Source organism: Mytilus californianus, unplaced genomic scaffold, assembly GCF_021869535.1.
Source record: "Mytilus californianus isolate M0D057914Y unplaced genomic scaffold, xbMytCali1.0.p SCAF_3, whole genome shotgun sequence".
Lineage (NCBI taxonomy): Eukaryota > Metazoa > Mollusca > Bivalvia > Mytilida > Mytilidae > Mytilus > Mytilus californianus.
Genome location: NW_026262679.1, coordinates 87,408,145 through 87,424,574, shown reverse-complemented (window position 1 = coordinate 87,424,574; position 16,430 = coordinate 87,408,145). Strand labels below are relative to the sequence as shown.

At 32.4% G+C, this 16,430-nt stretch overlaps 1 protein-coding gene across 4 annotated transcripts; it reads right to left on the bottom strand.

The window, feature by feature from the left end:
* Positions 1-5,325: 5,325 nt before the first annotated feature.
* LOC127735311 (myosin regulatory light chain A, smooth adductor muscle-like) lies at positions 5,326-15,065 on the bottom strand. 4 transcript variants are annotated; one of them, XM_052245451.1, is made up of 8 exons: positions 14,905-15,065; positions 11,271-11,295; positions 10,873-10,953; positions 9,544-9,619; positions 8,147-8,248; positions 7,352-7,430; positions 7,044-7,092; positions 5,326-6,310 (listed from the first exon to the last, which is right to left on the bottom strand). In XM_052245451.1, the coding sequence occupies exons 2-8, from the start codon at positions 11,286-11,288 to the stop codon at positions 6,215-6,217; spliced, it is 501 nt and encodes a 166-aa protein (XP_052101411.1). In that variant the 5' UTR covers positions 11,289-11,295; positions 14,905-15,065; the 3' UTR covers positions 5,326-6,214. The 4 variants fall into 4 exon arrangements, with proteins under 4 accessions (XP_052101411.1, XP_052101414.1, XP_052101415.1 ...); XM_052245454.1 differs by lacking the exon at positions 10,873-10,953 and adding an exon at positions 10,721-10,798 and having other exon boundaries at positions 14,905-15,064; XM_052245455.1 differs by lacking the exons at positions 10,873-10,953; positions 14,905-15,065 and adding exons at positions 10,721-10,798; positions 12,724-12,802.
* Positions 15,066-16,430: the final 1,365 nt, after the last annotated feature.

Below are 16,430 nucleotides of genomic sequence, written 5' to 3'. Positions count from 1 at the left end.
ATTATGTAAGGATTGCTCGTGGCCATCATTCCTCTTAAATCATATTTTTATACCCTGCCTACAATCGTGATTACATAATCTTTTTCTGTCTGTGCGTCAGTTCGTCCGATTCGTATAAGGTTAAAATATTGTTTTGGTTGTACCTGTAGAAAACATATTTCAAAGGGAATAGCACATCCTAATTTTACGTGCCCGGAAATTTAGATACGACCCGGTTAAACTTACCAATCCTTTAAATTAATTACAAATTCATCACTGTAATTATATCTTTGAATATTGTATTTATTGGTATTAATATTGATTTTTTTATCAGTAAATTAAAATCATACTATATATAATTGCTATACACATATGCACATTCACATTACTACCATTTGTCGATACCTATATTTTGGCATTGGACAAGGTCATGTTTTTCTCTGACTGTTGATGACGTCTTTACACTAAATCCATTGGATGTTGGACGTGTACTGATTGATAGTTTAGTCTTAGATACATGGATTTTTGATAAGTTGTTATTGGCTACGAGCTAGCTGTCAGTAACTGCGAGTACTCTTAGATCTTTTACTTTGTGTCTTTTTGTTGGTAGGGATGCATAAGCACTCAGTCATGTCCGGTCTGTGTTTTTGTTAGATGTTTTTCTGCTTTGTATCTTTCTGATGAGTTAAGCCTTTTCAACCAATTTTTATGGTTTGTTATAATGTTGTGCTGTAACACCACTGTCTGGAGTTAGGGGGGGGGGGGGGGGGGGTTGAACGCTCAAAAACATGTTTGACCCACCACATTATTTGTGTGCCTTTCCCAAGTCAGGAACCTGTAGTTCATTGATTGTCTTTGGTTCATGTCTGTCATAAATTGTTTTGTTATGAATTAGACCGTTAGTTTTTTTCAATTGAATTTTTTTCATAGTTTCCATGTCGAAGCCTTTAATAGCCGACTATACGGTATCGGTTTTTATCATTGTTGAAGGCCGTACATTTGACTACAATTGCTTACATCCACTTCATTTTAACTTTGGTGGATAGTTGTCTTGCTGGCCAGGTTAACAATTTGGCACCCATTACATTCAGGGAACTTCAACAGAGCCAATAAGTTTTTTTAAACTAAAATTATTTTAAAGTGGCTCAAGGTCATCATTTATTAAAACTAAGAGGTCAAACTTGTCTCTGGTTGCATTGTACTAAATAAGAGTTTCGATCAAGATTTCGATTAAGATTTCGTGTTTTAACGAAAACGGAAATGTGATAGTGTGAGTGGTGCATGCACAGGCACTTATTCTTTACTACTGAACCTTTATATTACACATTTCATTGTGTGATGAGGACTAACGGAAGGGTTGTTATACTTAGAAGTCCTGCCCGAATTGATTCAGACAGCGGAGGTATGCGTGTTATTGCGAAGATAAGTTAAATGTAGATTTACAGCATAAGTTTAATTAGTATAGACGACCGCGAAATGAAAAAACGACAATGTCGAAATGTCACTATACCAAGTGATATTTTACGAAAATGCAAGTTGAGTAGCTTGTGTTATATAAAGGTATATAAGTAACTAATTTCGTATGTTCGGCCAAATATACTTTGTATTGCTCCACAGACAACATTTTAGATTTGAATCAGCAACTATAAGTATATAGATAAACCAGAAATAGTTGTATATAAATCGTTTAGTTTTATGTGTCTTTTATGAAATATTTATCTGGCTGGTCATAATTTATAACTATGCAAACAAGAATAAACTATCATCAACATCAACTTTCAAACGAGCATCGTTTATGAGATGTATATCGCCTCATAGTTCTAGCACTAAATGTCTACCTTTGGGACGCCCGCCAAGCATATCATCTTGGAAACTCATCATGTTCTCAAGTGGCATACGCTGATAATGATTCCAATTACAAAAAAAATAAAAAAAATACTGTGTTAATAATGCAATTGGTAAATTATTTCACAATAAAGGTATTCACACTGTCATCTAAGTTAATCAATTCGGTCCACAGCAAAATTGTAAATAATATATGCTGTAGCCCAGAATTTCTTTATAAATACATACTTGAATGGTTAGTATTTATTACTCATATATTGGACACATGTTGAGATGGTATATACCTTTACGTTTATTGTAACGTTCGGATGCTGTCTCACTGATGTACACTAAAATCTCCTTCAATTCACATCAAGGGCGACTAAATAGAGTTAGGAACATTTTTTTTTAGAATAAACAAATAAGCACCCGATTTACTTAACTTCAAGGTTCATATCCGGGTGAGGATATGGGACAAAACTTTGCTGCTCAAAGTAGGTGAGCCAATTTCCCATGTATTTGTTTCACTCATATGGTCAAAACATAACGGTTTTCAAATGCTGTACTGGAAAAGAATATTAAAGAGCTTATATAGTATAATTCTCAATTCTTCAACATTTCTGCATATTTCCATAAATGCAAAATGTAATTAAGCACTGCATGTTGCTGTTGGAGGCCTATTGATAAAAATTGCTAATTTTGAATGTTTTTGTCAACTTTGCATCAAAGGACATGGCTAACAAAAATGAATTACCCTTAAGACCATACATATCTTTACTTTCAACAGAATTTGGGTGTTGGTTAACGCTGTCCTTTAGGAATATTTGGTCCTTTATGCTCTTCAGCTTCGAATTTTATTTGGCCTTTTAATTTTTTGGCTCGAGCGCCACTGACAAGTCTTTTGTAGACGAAACGCCCGCCTGTCGTACGAAATTATAAGCCTGGTATCTTTGATAAGTTTATCTTATATATTTTTAGGGATGAATACTAAACATTTGCCCAAATCTATCAAAATTGCGGTTTTCGGGCTCACTTCCGGCGTTTATAATTTATGTAGGCGATCTGGGACTACTAGTATAATAGTCCCAGAGGCGATCTATTTAGAAATGAGCCATAATATTGTTAAAACATTAAAGTACACATATACACACATTGGGCTTTGACACTGTGAATTCAAGTAAGGATTGAAAGATTTTACAAAATGGCCTTGGTGTAAAACAAATTCCGGGTAAATTGGCCATGCTTCTTTCCTGATCAAGTATTTTCGGGTTAAATTTTAATTTTAGACGAAGAATATTTTTAGGTGGTAATTCAGGTTATCAATGGAGAATATCCGGCGTACAGTTGTCACATCTTTAGACGAACAAGACTAAAAAAAACAAAAAATTTTGATATACGGTAGCTGCATGGTTAGTATTATCGTTCTCGCAAAAAAAAAAAAAAAAAAAAAAAAAAAAAAACAGATGACAGACAGGCTTTCCATATAGCCTAAACCACTCGACGAAATAGGCTATATGAAATAAGTATAGATTTTGTTAGTCAAGTAATGCCTCTCCTCGTCGGCTTTTATTAAAGGTTTTAACACAGTATATGATATCTTTTGGCAAGTACATAGCAAACCTTGAATATCAGCTGTATTTATCTGTTGTGAAGGGTGATACATTATATAAAACCACTATGCCGACTAAAACATTTATCAATAATAAAAAAAATATATTGAATTAACCATGTACTCTTTTTTTTTCTGCTATCAAAACCTTTGAGAAAAAAACGTTTAATTTGTCTTGACCCCAAACCGTATTTTTCCCGTCCAACCAAAAGCATGTTCTGTCGCCTTTGAAGTTTATGCCGATTTTTACAATAATCAAATATAATATATATTCTAATGATGTTTGAAGTATACAAAAGATAATAAGAAATGTATTCAGTTTTTCTAAGTGTTTCTCTTAATGTGATCCTATGGTTACCTTTATGTGAGGTTATTGATAAAAGAACAATAATTGATAATTATTTCTCAAGTGTTGATTGTACCATTATTTTGTATGTACGTGTAGGAGGTTATTACACCCCAATGGAACTCTAGCAATTCTAACGAGAAATAATCGTTGATGTTGAATAGACAGTACCTTATGAATGTACGATGATTAATTGCTGATAGCAATCATAATCCATGAAGCTTATGGAATGTGCATTTGAGGGTGCGGTTTCTAGTAAGCATACGATGAAAATTGTTTGTTAAGCAATTAAATTCCTGTCTATATTGCAGATTAATTGCTCAGGGTTACGTAACGTTGCTACATTAATAGCTAAATATTCAGCAGATTTGTTTTTTACATTTTATACAAGGTTACACTGAAACATTGCATTTAGTACACATGTACTTGAAATACTTTGGTATGAAGACTAGCATCAAAACCATTCGTCGGGAATATCTTATAGTCACATCTTCAGTGGTTTTTTTTGGCGAATTTGATGTTAATTCCAGACCTTAGTTAGTCTGTTAATTTTTAGTGCGGTTTAGAGCTTGGAACATTGTATCTGAGATTACATAACAATGTTTTACAGTTATCTCAGATTGTATAGACACCTATATTGTTCAACATCTTGTGTAGTTCTTGACCTCTAGATCTGTAGGTTATTTGTGCCATTGAATTGACGTATACCTCACGTATCAAACAATAATAACTTTACAGATATCTGTCCCTAACGTTTGTAAAAATCACAGATTATTACCTGATTTAATATATATCTGTTGAAGAAAAATAGTTTCGGTGTATACGTGTATATATCTGTACAACTCCTTTCTTTTAGGACAATAGTGTACCTTTCTTTTCAAAGTTATTCGGTTATTTCATCATGAGACCGTTGTCTTATGAACACTTCCCAAGTATAGATATATTCTCTTAAAATCAGGTAATTTACTCTGTACTAGCATGATCAAAACGAAGGGTGCCACATGTGAAGCAGGATCTACTTATCCTTCCGGGGCACCTGTGATCCCCCCGGTCTTTGATGGGGTTCTTGTTGCCCAGTTTTTAGTTTTCTTTGTTGTGTTTTGTGTACTGTATGTCTTATCGTCGTTTTTTGCCATGGTATTGTCAGTTTTGTTATCGACTTATGAGTTTGAATATCCCTTTGGTATCTTTTGCCTCAGTTTTCCGAATGACGAACCCTGAATTCAAATCTTTCAAAACTACCAAGAACAAAAAACTCAAATGATTTAAATTACCAAGACAAATACAATGGATCTAGGATCTAATACATAAAAATGAAATAACAAAATACCGAACTCCAAAGTAAATCCAAATAGGGGGAAGCCCCAAAATACCTGACAAAATCAAACGTTAGACTATATCAACAAACGGAATGAACGGAAAACAACTGTCATAATCCTGACTTGGTACACCTAATTGGGAACTGTTATTTCAATGGCAAATGCTAGAATTTTGGTTATCAAGATCATTCAGTACTCAGTGTGGCTAATAATATTATCTCTTACAGATAATAGAAAACAGACAAATATTAACTCTGTGCACAGAGGATTTTATTTTTATACATGTAAGAAGGTTACAGGTAACACTCCACTCAGATGTTCTTGGTCACCATAATTACTATCAGATATCACAACTTTCACATTTACCCTTATTGGTAAAAAGTATACCATGTGGTATACTACTAACCAAAACAAGTAAGTAAAAGTACAGTAACTATGGCACCAGCAGTAGTTCAAGTACTTGTCTACTGACAGCTTACTGACAGACATCACGCATTCTTCCAGATTAATATCCCCGGGGATAATTATTGCCATGAAATGACAGGTCATTTTATACAAATCATGTTCACATAATAAATAAATAAAATCACAAAAGAAGGGAATAGTTCATTTATATATTAAAAGCCTCCCACCCCAAGGCATTGTAAGTAAATCGAATATATATTGGAGAAGATTAATTTTGATGCCTTGATAGTAATGATCAGTTATTGCTGCACGTGCGTGTTGCAGACGATATGAGCTATATTTGGTGCAGGCATCGTATTACCGGAGCATCCCAAGCCAACAGAATATGTAGGAGGCTGATTACGATGTTATTGTAATCAACAGATGTTTTTTCTGCCTCCATGACAACACTGTAGCGCTTCCTGATAAATGAGGCCCGGTAGGGAGTGCTAACAGCAGTCAAATAAGAAAATGGAATGGTTTCTCTCTTTGGCTTGAAATATTCCTGATATGAGGTTTTAAAGACATTATCACGGATATATAAAATTCAATAGCTCTTCCTACATTTCTAAATAAATAAATAAATGCTACAATAAATAAACTGTCACTTTTTGGGATATACTACAATCACATGTCTCTGAATTTTACATATCCGGCAATGGAAAATGAGTTTGTTTATCACATGATTGTCCTTTAATCTTCGACATTGCTTCCCTTGATGATGGCTGTGAATTTGTTGTAATCAAATTTTCCACCTTCTACGGGTGCTTCTTTGAATGTCTGTCTCATCTGTAAACAAAATAAGATTGACATAAGTTGTGTGTACCCTACGGTGACAAAGTATAAACTATATCTATATAAAAATATAAATATTATTACAGAGGTAATATCTTAATAACATATTCGATTTTCTTTGGTGGTAAAAGCTGTATACTGTTAAAGACTTTTGCACCTGTTATCCTAAATACCAGTTGGCGGATTTATTTCAGAAGTCGTGTACCTTATTGCATTTTGTTCAGTAGTAATTGACTTCCGACACATACATTGTTGTTAACTTTACGTCCAGTGGCAACTAGTCCATGCAAACCACATAAAGACAGTTACAGATGATAATCATTATAAACAGGAAATATCCATAAAGGGGTATCATTAAATAAAGCAGTTTTTTTTCTTTTTTCTGAAAAGTGTACTTTTGTTTGGTCTATGACCGAAGTTCAAAAACATAAAAAACATAGTCTTGTTCAAAAGAGCAAGCAAATATCACATTTGCTTCACCATTTTTCGCCGTCTATGTGACATTCTTCGGTATCATATTTCGTTAGGTGTTTATTTTGAATCTCAGTTAAAATGTTAAAAGACTTTGACATTCAAATTAGAATTGTTAACGAGAAATAATTATAAAAATTTAAGGAGAACAATTTTCACTCAAATTAAAAGAGCTATGACAAAAAGGTAAATACACATTTGTCTCTTGTTACAAAGTCAACAGACGTTAACTAGAGAAAAACCCGCCAATGCTTACCTCGTCTGTGGTGAAGTTATCTCCCATATTTTGTAGCAAATCTTTAATGCTGAAAAGATCAGATAAATCTCAATTATTTTCTAATTACTGACAAAAAAATGACATTTACATTAACTTGTTTTCGTTTGAGTGAATGGTTATCTTTTATATGGAACTCACAGATATATTCAGTCCCTTAACTAATGGAGAATATAATATTAAATAGTTCAATAGTATATGAAGACAAATTTATATATATAAAAATATTGAAACAAATTGCAATTTTAAATTGCACAATATTTGACTACAAAATAGATGTAAAAACTTACTAAGCCTCTGGCAAATATCCCTTTCCTGCATCGTCGAACATTGAGAAGGCATTCTGGATTGTGTTTTCGGGGTCAGTACCTACAAATTGATAAAGTGATTAGTTGTTTTGAAGAAGTATACACAGATTACAAAATACGAATTGATATTTATAAAGACCTAGTTTATTTAGTATATTAAAGCAAATTATATTTTCAATGTTCGAAAACTACATATATTTTACCAGAATATTTTATAAATATTTAGTTTGAACATTTTCTGTTTGTTTAAAAAATAGCAAAAGAGATCATATATAAGAAAAGCATATATTTCAGATTTTTTTTTATCACTAATTGAAAATTGATTCTGTGTGTGTACATCATAAATATTTCATACGTATTCAGATCAAATACTAGTTAACTAATTAGATATATTTTTTTAAAGTGAGAGGATCGGATATTGAGTGTGGTAAGAAGTTTAATCTTTCCGTGGATCACCTACGGACCCCTCCCAAAGCGCGGAAATGGTTCCCACCATAAAGTTAGCGTGTCAATCACGCAAAAAGGGTCACCGGTTACAACTTCCCCATCCAGAAAGCACATGATCGTCATTTACATCAGTTGTATGTCGTACTTTACAACAGAATATTAAACGGTCCATTTATTTTATTTCATTCATATAGTTTTGAAAAAATATCCTGGACAATCGTAATCGGCAGTAAATATAGGAAATGAGACACGACACACGACATACCACTGTAAAAAGAATTTTAAATTTTTTTTTAAAATTTTATAAAAGTGGTTTTATGAAATACTCACCACTGAGTTTTTCACTGAACAATGACAAGAACATTGTGAAATTCAATGGTCCGGGAGCTTCCTTTAACATGTCCTTCATTACAGTTTCTTGAGGAACAGCCCCTGTAATTAAAATAATTTTCTGCATTAATAATAAGATTTAATGCACTAAAAACATTTATTGATACATGCAACACACATTCATAATTATAATGCAAACGCTAATAAAAAATGTACAGCTTTTTAATGATGATATGTACAATTTCTTATAGTACTCAGCGGCGGTCTTGTTCGTAGTTGAACCGACACCTAATTTAGGAAAGCCAACAAAACCGACGAATAAATGAAGAAAACACAACCATAATATATCGATATATCAACTGCATGTATTATAATGTTTAAGTCGGTGTACGAATGAGTTTGGGAAGTAAGAAGATAACAAGAGGAAATCCGAAATCGAAGAAAGACAGATAACGTCATAACACGAAGAAACAAGGAGAATGGTCAAAACAACAGTACTTAATAAGAAGCCGGATAAAATGAATTATTTTTCTAAAGTTTAAAAACTATGAAAATTTTTATTTTTTTCAACATTTTAAAATAATGTATAGACAGACCAAAGCTGAAAAGAATTAAAACAATTGATTTCAACAACTTACATTGCTGGTATTTGGACAAAAGATATAACTTTGTTATTTAATACGACCCTTTGCCATTTACGCAATGATAATATGTTGTTTCGCAATGGATAGTTGGAAAGTAAGACAAAACATTTGAGGAAAAACAAAAGTTTATAGTCTACAAGAGATGCGAAAGATACCAAAGGGACATTCAAACTCAGAAGTCGAAAATAAACTGTCAATGCCATGGCAAAAAAAGATAAGTACCAAAAGACAAACAACAGTATACAAAACACAACATAGAAAAACAAAGACTGAGAAACACGAACCCCTCCACAATCCGGGGGTGATCTCAGGTGCTCCGGAAGGGTAAGCAGATCCTGCCCCACAAATGGCACCCGTCGTGTTACTCATGTTAGAACAAATCTGTTAATAAGTCTAATTCAGTAGGTCACATTCGGAGAAAAGAGGACGGGGTTGTGGTTACGACAATTGGAACGTCATCTGTGAAACAGATCTTCCATAACGGTCAACCAACTCGTGATGGCGTCCATAAAATTTTCGAAGGGATGACTACAACTAACTAATCAGGGAGTTGAGTAACTAATGAGTACAGTTTACGACTTACCTAAAATGAGTATACAGTCTACGACAAACAATGAGAAAACAGTATACGGCTCACCTGACGATGAGTACAGTTTACGACTTTCCGCATAGTTAGTACACAGTCTACAACTATGCTTACGATGAGTACAGTATATGACTTACATTACAATGAAAAAACAATCTATGACTTACCTAACGATGAGTACATTTCCCTGAGATCGTTTAGATCAATGAAACCATCTCTGTTTTGGTCAATCATTGTGAATGCCTAAAGTCGAATAAGAAATACGTAGTTTTTAGAATAAACAAACAGGTGTTTTTAGTTTTATTCAAAGGAGACAGTCCTTTTAATAATGATTTTATAAACTTTGTTTGGATTTAGAAATTATTAAATTGTCCAAAATATCATTGTAGTTAAGCAATATACACTTATGAAAGATGAATGTATTCTTTAATAAATTGCTTTTAAAAAGATTGTAAAAAGATTAAAAACAGCTTGATTATCGGTTGATCAACACAAATCTAAAATCGTTAAAGATATACTAAAAAGTTTTAAGAATTAAATTAGGGTAATCTTACCGCCACTGCACTCAGCATGCCAAAACAAATTAAAAAAAAAAACATGCAGGAGTAAAATCGTGAAAGAAACATTTAGTCGCTATTATTTCTGTATGCTAGGTAATTTTTCATTGGTCAAATGAATTTCATGCAAATGATAAAATATATCATGATTAGTGGATGATTCGCGGATTTTTGCGACAATTAGTCGTTTTAAATAATATTAGCAAACTGAAAAAGTAAGTCTGCTCTGAACCAAACATTTTAAAATTTGTTGTTAATTTTCAGAAGCAATAGCGACTATTGTAAGATATAATAAAACAATGAATACTTGTAATTGAAAGAATAAACCTTTTAACATTAACAGAAAAAAAAGTAAATTAATGCCAAATGCCTAACTACTGTAACTATCTATTACTGCACACTTTCTGCCCAAACATCGGAAAGCTGATTTCAACTGGTTCATTTTTTAATTCCAATTCAATCAAACTCGTTTTTTTCAGTATGTTTTTCTAATACTCTATTTTGTCCTCGTACATCTGTTAAATGTTACAAAAAGGGTGTTTAATTAATGTTGGGTTTCTTTCACTCAAATCCACTTCAACTATTAGGGGTCAGCAAAGGGAGAATTTGTAAGATCGTTAGACGGAAACTGAAATAAAAACCATAACATGCCCTGGAAACGAGGTGAAAATCGTTAGTGTTTGGTAAAGTTTGTTTTGAACGCTGCGCACCCATGCCAAACTTTTTGTTTATTGAAAACATCAAGGGGTTTCGGCAGTGCGCATGCTCATAGGCATGCGTTCCACACCTCTTTCATTTCTTGAATTTGTTTCTGATTAAACTTGGTTAAAACGCTGGAGGTAGCTGCTCTAGCTTTCTGTTGGGCCTGAAAATAAAGAAACCATACATCTAATTAGCTAAGTCTAACGACTACAGTTGCTACATCGTGAAACTCATTACCTCCTTCATCTCTTGCATAAGTTTCTGCGGCAGTTTCGCAAAAACGTTGGACGTCGCTCTTTCTGCTCGAGTTTTCTTGTCCTGTTATTGAATAGAATATTGAGGTAGATATATATATCTATTACTTTATCTACTTTGAAAGGAATTCGAGCATTCAGTTGTATTTTATGTTGCTATTTCTCTAGCATGCGACTAAATAACTCATTCACGAAAACGTTTTACACTAGTTACTCTGGTCTGATTTACAGTCTTAAAAGTTTATTTAAGAAGAACGTCGTTGTAATACAAAGACCAATCTTTTATTTTCATTTTTATTTCATTCATTCTTGTTATCTATGCACTATTACTATTCCAATTGAGTAATAATACAGAGCATGCATTGAGTAATATAAACTTACTTCATCTCCTTCAGACATAGTTGTTCTGAAAAAGAAAAAAAAATCAATTCACTTATATTAAAAAAGGCCATAATGACATGTGAATATATAAGAACACGTGCACTTTATATCAAATGTAGTGGGATAAAGAAGTAGCCAACAGGGTGTTTTGTAAAATGGGAAAACGAAGTTTTAAATACGTTCAAAAACTTATAATCCGATTGCTATAAAACGACATTTTGGACCTTGGCATATTTAATTGAAACCTGTCTATGTGACAGTTGTTTTCCATTCGTTTGATGTGTTTGAGCTTTTGATTTTGCCAATTGTTAAGGGGCATTCCGTTTTGAAATTTCGGTATTTTTGTTGTTTTACTATTTGTTGAAGATTTTGTTGACCTTGTGAGCTAGCACTTTAACCCGCCATCAATAAACCAATCAGTAGATTCATGTTGTATAGGAAAACCTTCGGTAGAATTGACTTGACTATATGCGGTCATCTGTTAACTACTATACGATCGACATGAGCAAAATCAACACAATAAAACAACAGAAAAGTCATTTCGCGAAGAAACTGCATACTTCCATATTTTTACAGAAATTTCCAATACAAATGTGATTTTTCTACATATATGCAAGCTTACCTAAATTCAAACTATAAAGATTTTCCGTTTTGTGGCAAAATGCATTTACTTCTTTAAAATCACTTCGATAGTTCCGTTTACTTTATTTAATAAATTACTCAATATAATAGCAGGTGAATCTTAGATACATCCAATATATATAAAACTAAAGACTGTACACTTTGCCACGTGACTGGAGTCAAATACAAATTCACAAGCTATTTTCAAAACGTTAAGGGAGGGAGGGGGGGGGGGGGGGGTCGAACTGTGAGAAATGGTTATATAAACAGTTAATCGAATATTTTCGAGAAGAAACATAAACCGAAACGTGTTATCTAAAACGAATGAAAAGTGCAATGCAAGTAAGAACATGTTCTCAATATCAAGACTTTATAATGTAATACGTTCAGACTAATAATATAAGTAAGTTACTCTATAAAATGCTAACGTTTACCAGTCCTTGCTACAAATACGAAAAGTAATAAAAAATGGCAGAAAAAAAGCACTACATAGTAGTTCAGTGATATACCAAAAGTAAATCCCTTTCAATATAATGATACCGTCGTGACCAACAAATGGCATGTTGATATTCATTTCCCTTCAGAAATATTTAGTCTACGGAGCGGATTTATTTTTATTCAATAGTTTCGAAATTCCGATTTTAAAAATTATTTTTAAAGCACGATGAGAGAAGTGTCTTAATATGATATATTAGTATCAAACGTATGACTATTGTATTTAAATCTTACTTACTTTGACTATTGTATTTAAGACTATTATCGAAGCTTGTATGAATCAATTAATACAAACTATCTAATATCTTTAAAGTAGCAAATAATGTTTAAGACTTACTTTTTGGAATGTGTGTAGTGTCCGTCAGAAACTATCAGAGTTCAATGAGTGATCGATGCATACACAACTGAGATTATATATAGCATAACATGAACCACATGTGTAATGAGGTTCTATTAGGGGTAGTATACTGTTACCACATGTGTGAAGAGGCTCTTGCGGATATCGCAGTCAACACATGTGGTTCCTGTTATCGGATCAATATCATGCCAAAAGCGGTAAAATATTGATTACATGTCACACCGGGGCTCCCTTACGAGCTCGGTGCTGTTAGGGCATCTGATTTTTTTGACGATCGATTAATTATGTCATATACCTAATCAAATATGCAATTTTGCAACAACAAAATTAAATGAAATAAATTAAATTAAAAATCTGTTTAAATTTGAATTTTATAAAAGAAAAAGAAAAAGATTTTTATATTAACATGTGAAATATTTTTACTTATCAATTTTGTGTAAATCTTGATATTTGCTGAGAGTAGTAATTGAAATTTTGTAATTTAAATATGTGTTTTGTCCTAATTTAGATTTTTATAATGTGTTGGTGATAGGTCACACCTCTGTCGTTTTTTTTTCAGTTATAAGGGCCCATTATCAATTCTAATAATACAGATAGGATAGAAATTATCTATTTATTATCAAATAAAATTCTTTTTCAAAATAGTTAATTTTCTACTCACATTCATATGGAGAAGTAAGGGTCTATAAGCTATGTGATATATATTAAATTGATTCTAATTTAACCTCTGTAACTTTGAATTTATAATGTTTATAAATACAAACATTTTATTGGTACATACAGCTCAAAAGTAAATACCGGCAAAGTGACAGATCTAAATATTTAAATACTTTTTTTTTTCAAACTGGTCAAATGAATCAACAAAATTCAAAACAACAAATTAGTTGGCCAGGGAAGTGATGGAAATGGAAAACCCTGCAAATGACTTATGTTTATAAGGAATTTCAGTTTGTTGAAAATGGAACATTTTTATGGGCCTTGATTTTCATTTTTGATCACACTTATCATACATGTACTTGTTTTTCATGATAAGAGACAACAAACTTAGACGGTACATAAAAGAAGGCATCTATTTATATGCCACAGGAATTTTTGATCTGCTATAACACGGTATTCTGTTATTAATGGCAAACTTCACACATACTACGTAGTTACTATGGTAACTGATACACTGCCAAATTTTCTTCTAATCATGCCGATTGAAGTTGGAGTAGATGTGTATGTTATAGATAAAACAGCAACCGTAGCGATTTTAGTGCTAATTCCAGATTACATGTGTACACAAAAATTGTAGCCAACTTTGAAAATCTGTATCCAAGCCTTTTGAAAATGTATACTTCGTTGACATTTAAATTCGTGGTATACATATACACACGTAAATTGGTATACCACGAATAATGATGAATCCACAGTGTTTGTTTTTCGTAAATTGTTTTGTTATATATAAATTAGGTCGTTAGTTTTCTAGTTTGAATTGTTTCACATTTTTCATGTCGGGGCCTTTTATAGCCGACTATACAGTATGGGGGTTTCTCATTGTTGAAGACCGTACGGTGTCCTATAATTTCTTATATTCACTTCATTTGAAACCTGGTGGATAGTTGTCTAATTGGCAATCATACCACATCTCTTGATTTTTATATTAAACTGAATTGTCAGCACTAACTGTGAACGGGATATTATAATATTAAATCTAACATTACAAATACAGATCGAATAAAGTCATAAGTATTTCGTTGAAATCTGAAATGCATTATCAAAACTTTGAATATGTTGTATGATAAAGCCAAGACATACAAGTAATCTGTATCATGTGTTGCGAAAACTGTAAGGTCCGAATCTAATTACCATGTATCTATTTTGTCATAGACTATCATCTCGGGGTGCAGTCACAGTAGGTCCTCATTAGTCTCAGTCATTAGTACATCATGATTGTAAATATTTTATGCTGATTTGAGTCAATTATAAATCTCCAGATAATATCAAATATCATCCTCATATATTATAAATAATCCTAATGCTAATATATCTGTTCATTTTGCCTCTTGCTTCACATAGAAACAGAACTAATTTATTAGCGTATCGAAAAAAAGACTGTTAGTAAAAAAACGATAGAAAATTAATAAAATTCGAAGCCAATATAAATTCAAAGATACTTACGATTTTGTGTTTTAAAACCTTTTCAAATATCAAAGAAATACGGGTCAAGTGACCTTCTACAAACGCTCCTCACACAACCGGGCTTCTACAAGGGCGCTACGAAAGTGAAAAGCACCTAGCTTTAGAACAATCTTGCATACCTATCGATATGACGTCACATGCAGTACACCAAAGATGGCCGAACACTACGCGCACACTTTTCTTTGATTGACGGATCAGATTTCTAATTGCAACCCTCACTTGTGTATTGATAAAGATGTTCTTTCTTCTCTTCTTAAATATTGGAAACTAATTAAAGAAAACAACCGGCAACAATATAGGACAAGTTATTCGCAGAATACTCGTTAAAATGCAACTTTTCAAGTTAAAAAAAAACTGACAGATACTTTTTTTGTTTCTGTTTTGTTTAATGTATATTTAACAGGTGTGTAAGAATTAAACAAAGCTGATTTATTTTATTCAAAACCAATAAACTCAGTTATACTAATATTATACTGAAAATAACCAGAAGTGGTTCTTCCTCCTAGAATGCTTAGATAATTTTCTTTGGGAGATTAAGTCAAAAAGATAAATTACTGTGTTTAAACGTCTTGATACAAAATTTCTAAATAAAAATAATAAACTCATCACATCTCAAAATATATTTTTATTTATAACCTCAGAGTTTATAACATTAAAACATAGGTTTCATCTATCGAAGCAAAATCATCATTGTGTCTGGTTCTGTTTTTACACAATGCCCTACACACTGTTTCTGATCACACGCTTCCATCCATATTTGGCAGCACCGGTTTCTGACAGTCTTTATTATGATAACATGTAATATGTAGTTATCTCAAAGCCAGTCGTGTACGTGTTATGTGTACGCTAAGGATTTACAAGGCATATGCAATTAATCACAAAATCAGAAGATAGCTCTAGTAATTAATTTTCTATGTCAATGGCCTACTATCGCTGTCTTAATGTGAGATTTACGGAAGATTTTCATTCAACAAGTTTGCGATTAAATGAAGAATGCGAATAAAAGTGGAGATGCAATTTTTTTCTTGTAGTCAGTCAAAACAATACACACAATGATTAGGATTAGTTTCTCCCGTATTTACCTGAATTATAAGCACGCCTAGATTATATCCAAATGAAGATTTTTAGACAAGACAAGCATTGTTCGAATATCAGCAAAAAGAAGCGGAAAATACCAAGGTGACATTCAAAACTCAAAAAAGACAAAATGAGAACTGCCATGGCAACAAAAGAAAGACGAAGAAAAGACACACACGTCCATAAAACACGACATAATGTAAAAAAAAAAAAAACAAAAAAAACAACAAAAAAACTAGAGAACAATCAAAGAAATAAAATTAACTGTCAAAATCAGAATCAAATTATTTCGTGTTTATTTTCTAATATGATATAGCATAACTTCTCACGTATTTATAGAATAATTTCAGTATAAGACCGATGACAAATAAATTCTATGTCAATAAATTATATGAAATAAAAATCCAAAAGCAACAAAAAGTATACGA

Bases quoted from the DNA above. Each gene is read 5' to 3' on its own strand.
- LOC127735311 (XM_052245451.1), bottom strand. The intron at 7,431-8,146 runs GTGAGTATTTCA...ATCAATTTGTAG, and splicing joins GTTCAGTGAAAAACTCAGTG to GTACTGACCCCGAAAACACA. The intron at 7,093-7,351 runs GTAAGTTTTTAC...TGATCTTTTCAG, and splicing joins GGATATTTGCCAGAGGCTTA to CATTAAAGATTTGCTACAAA.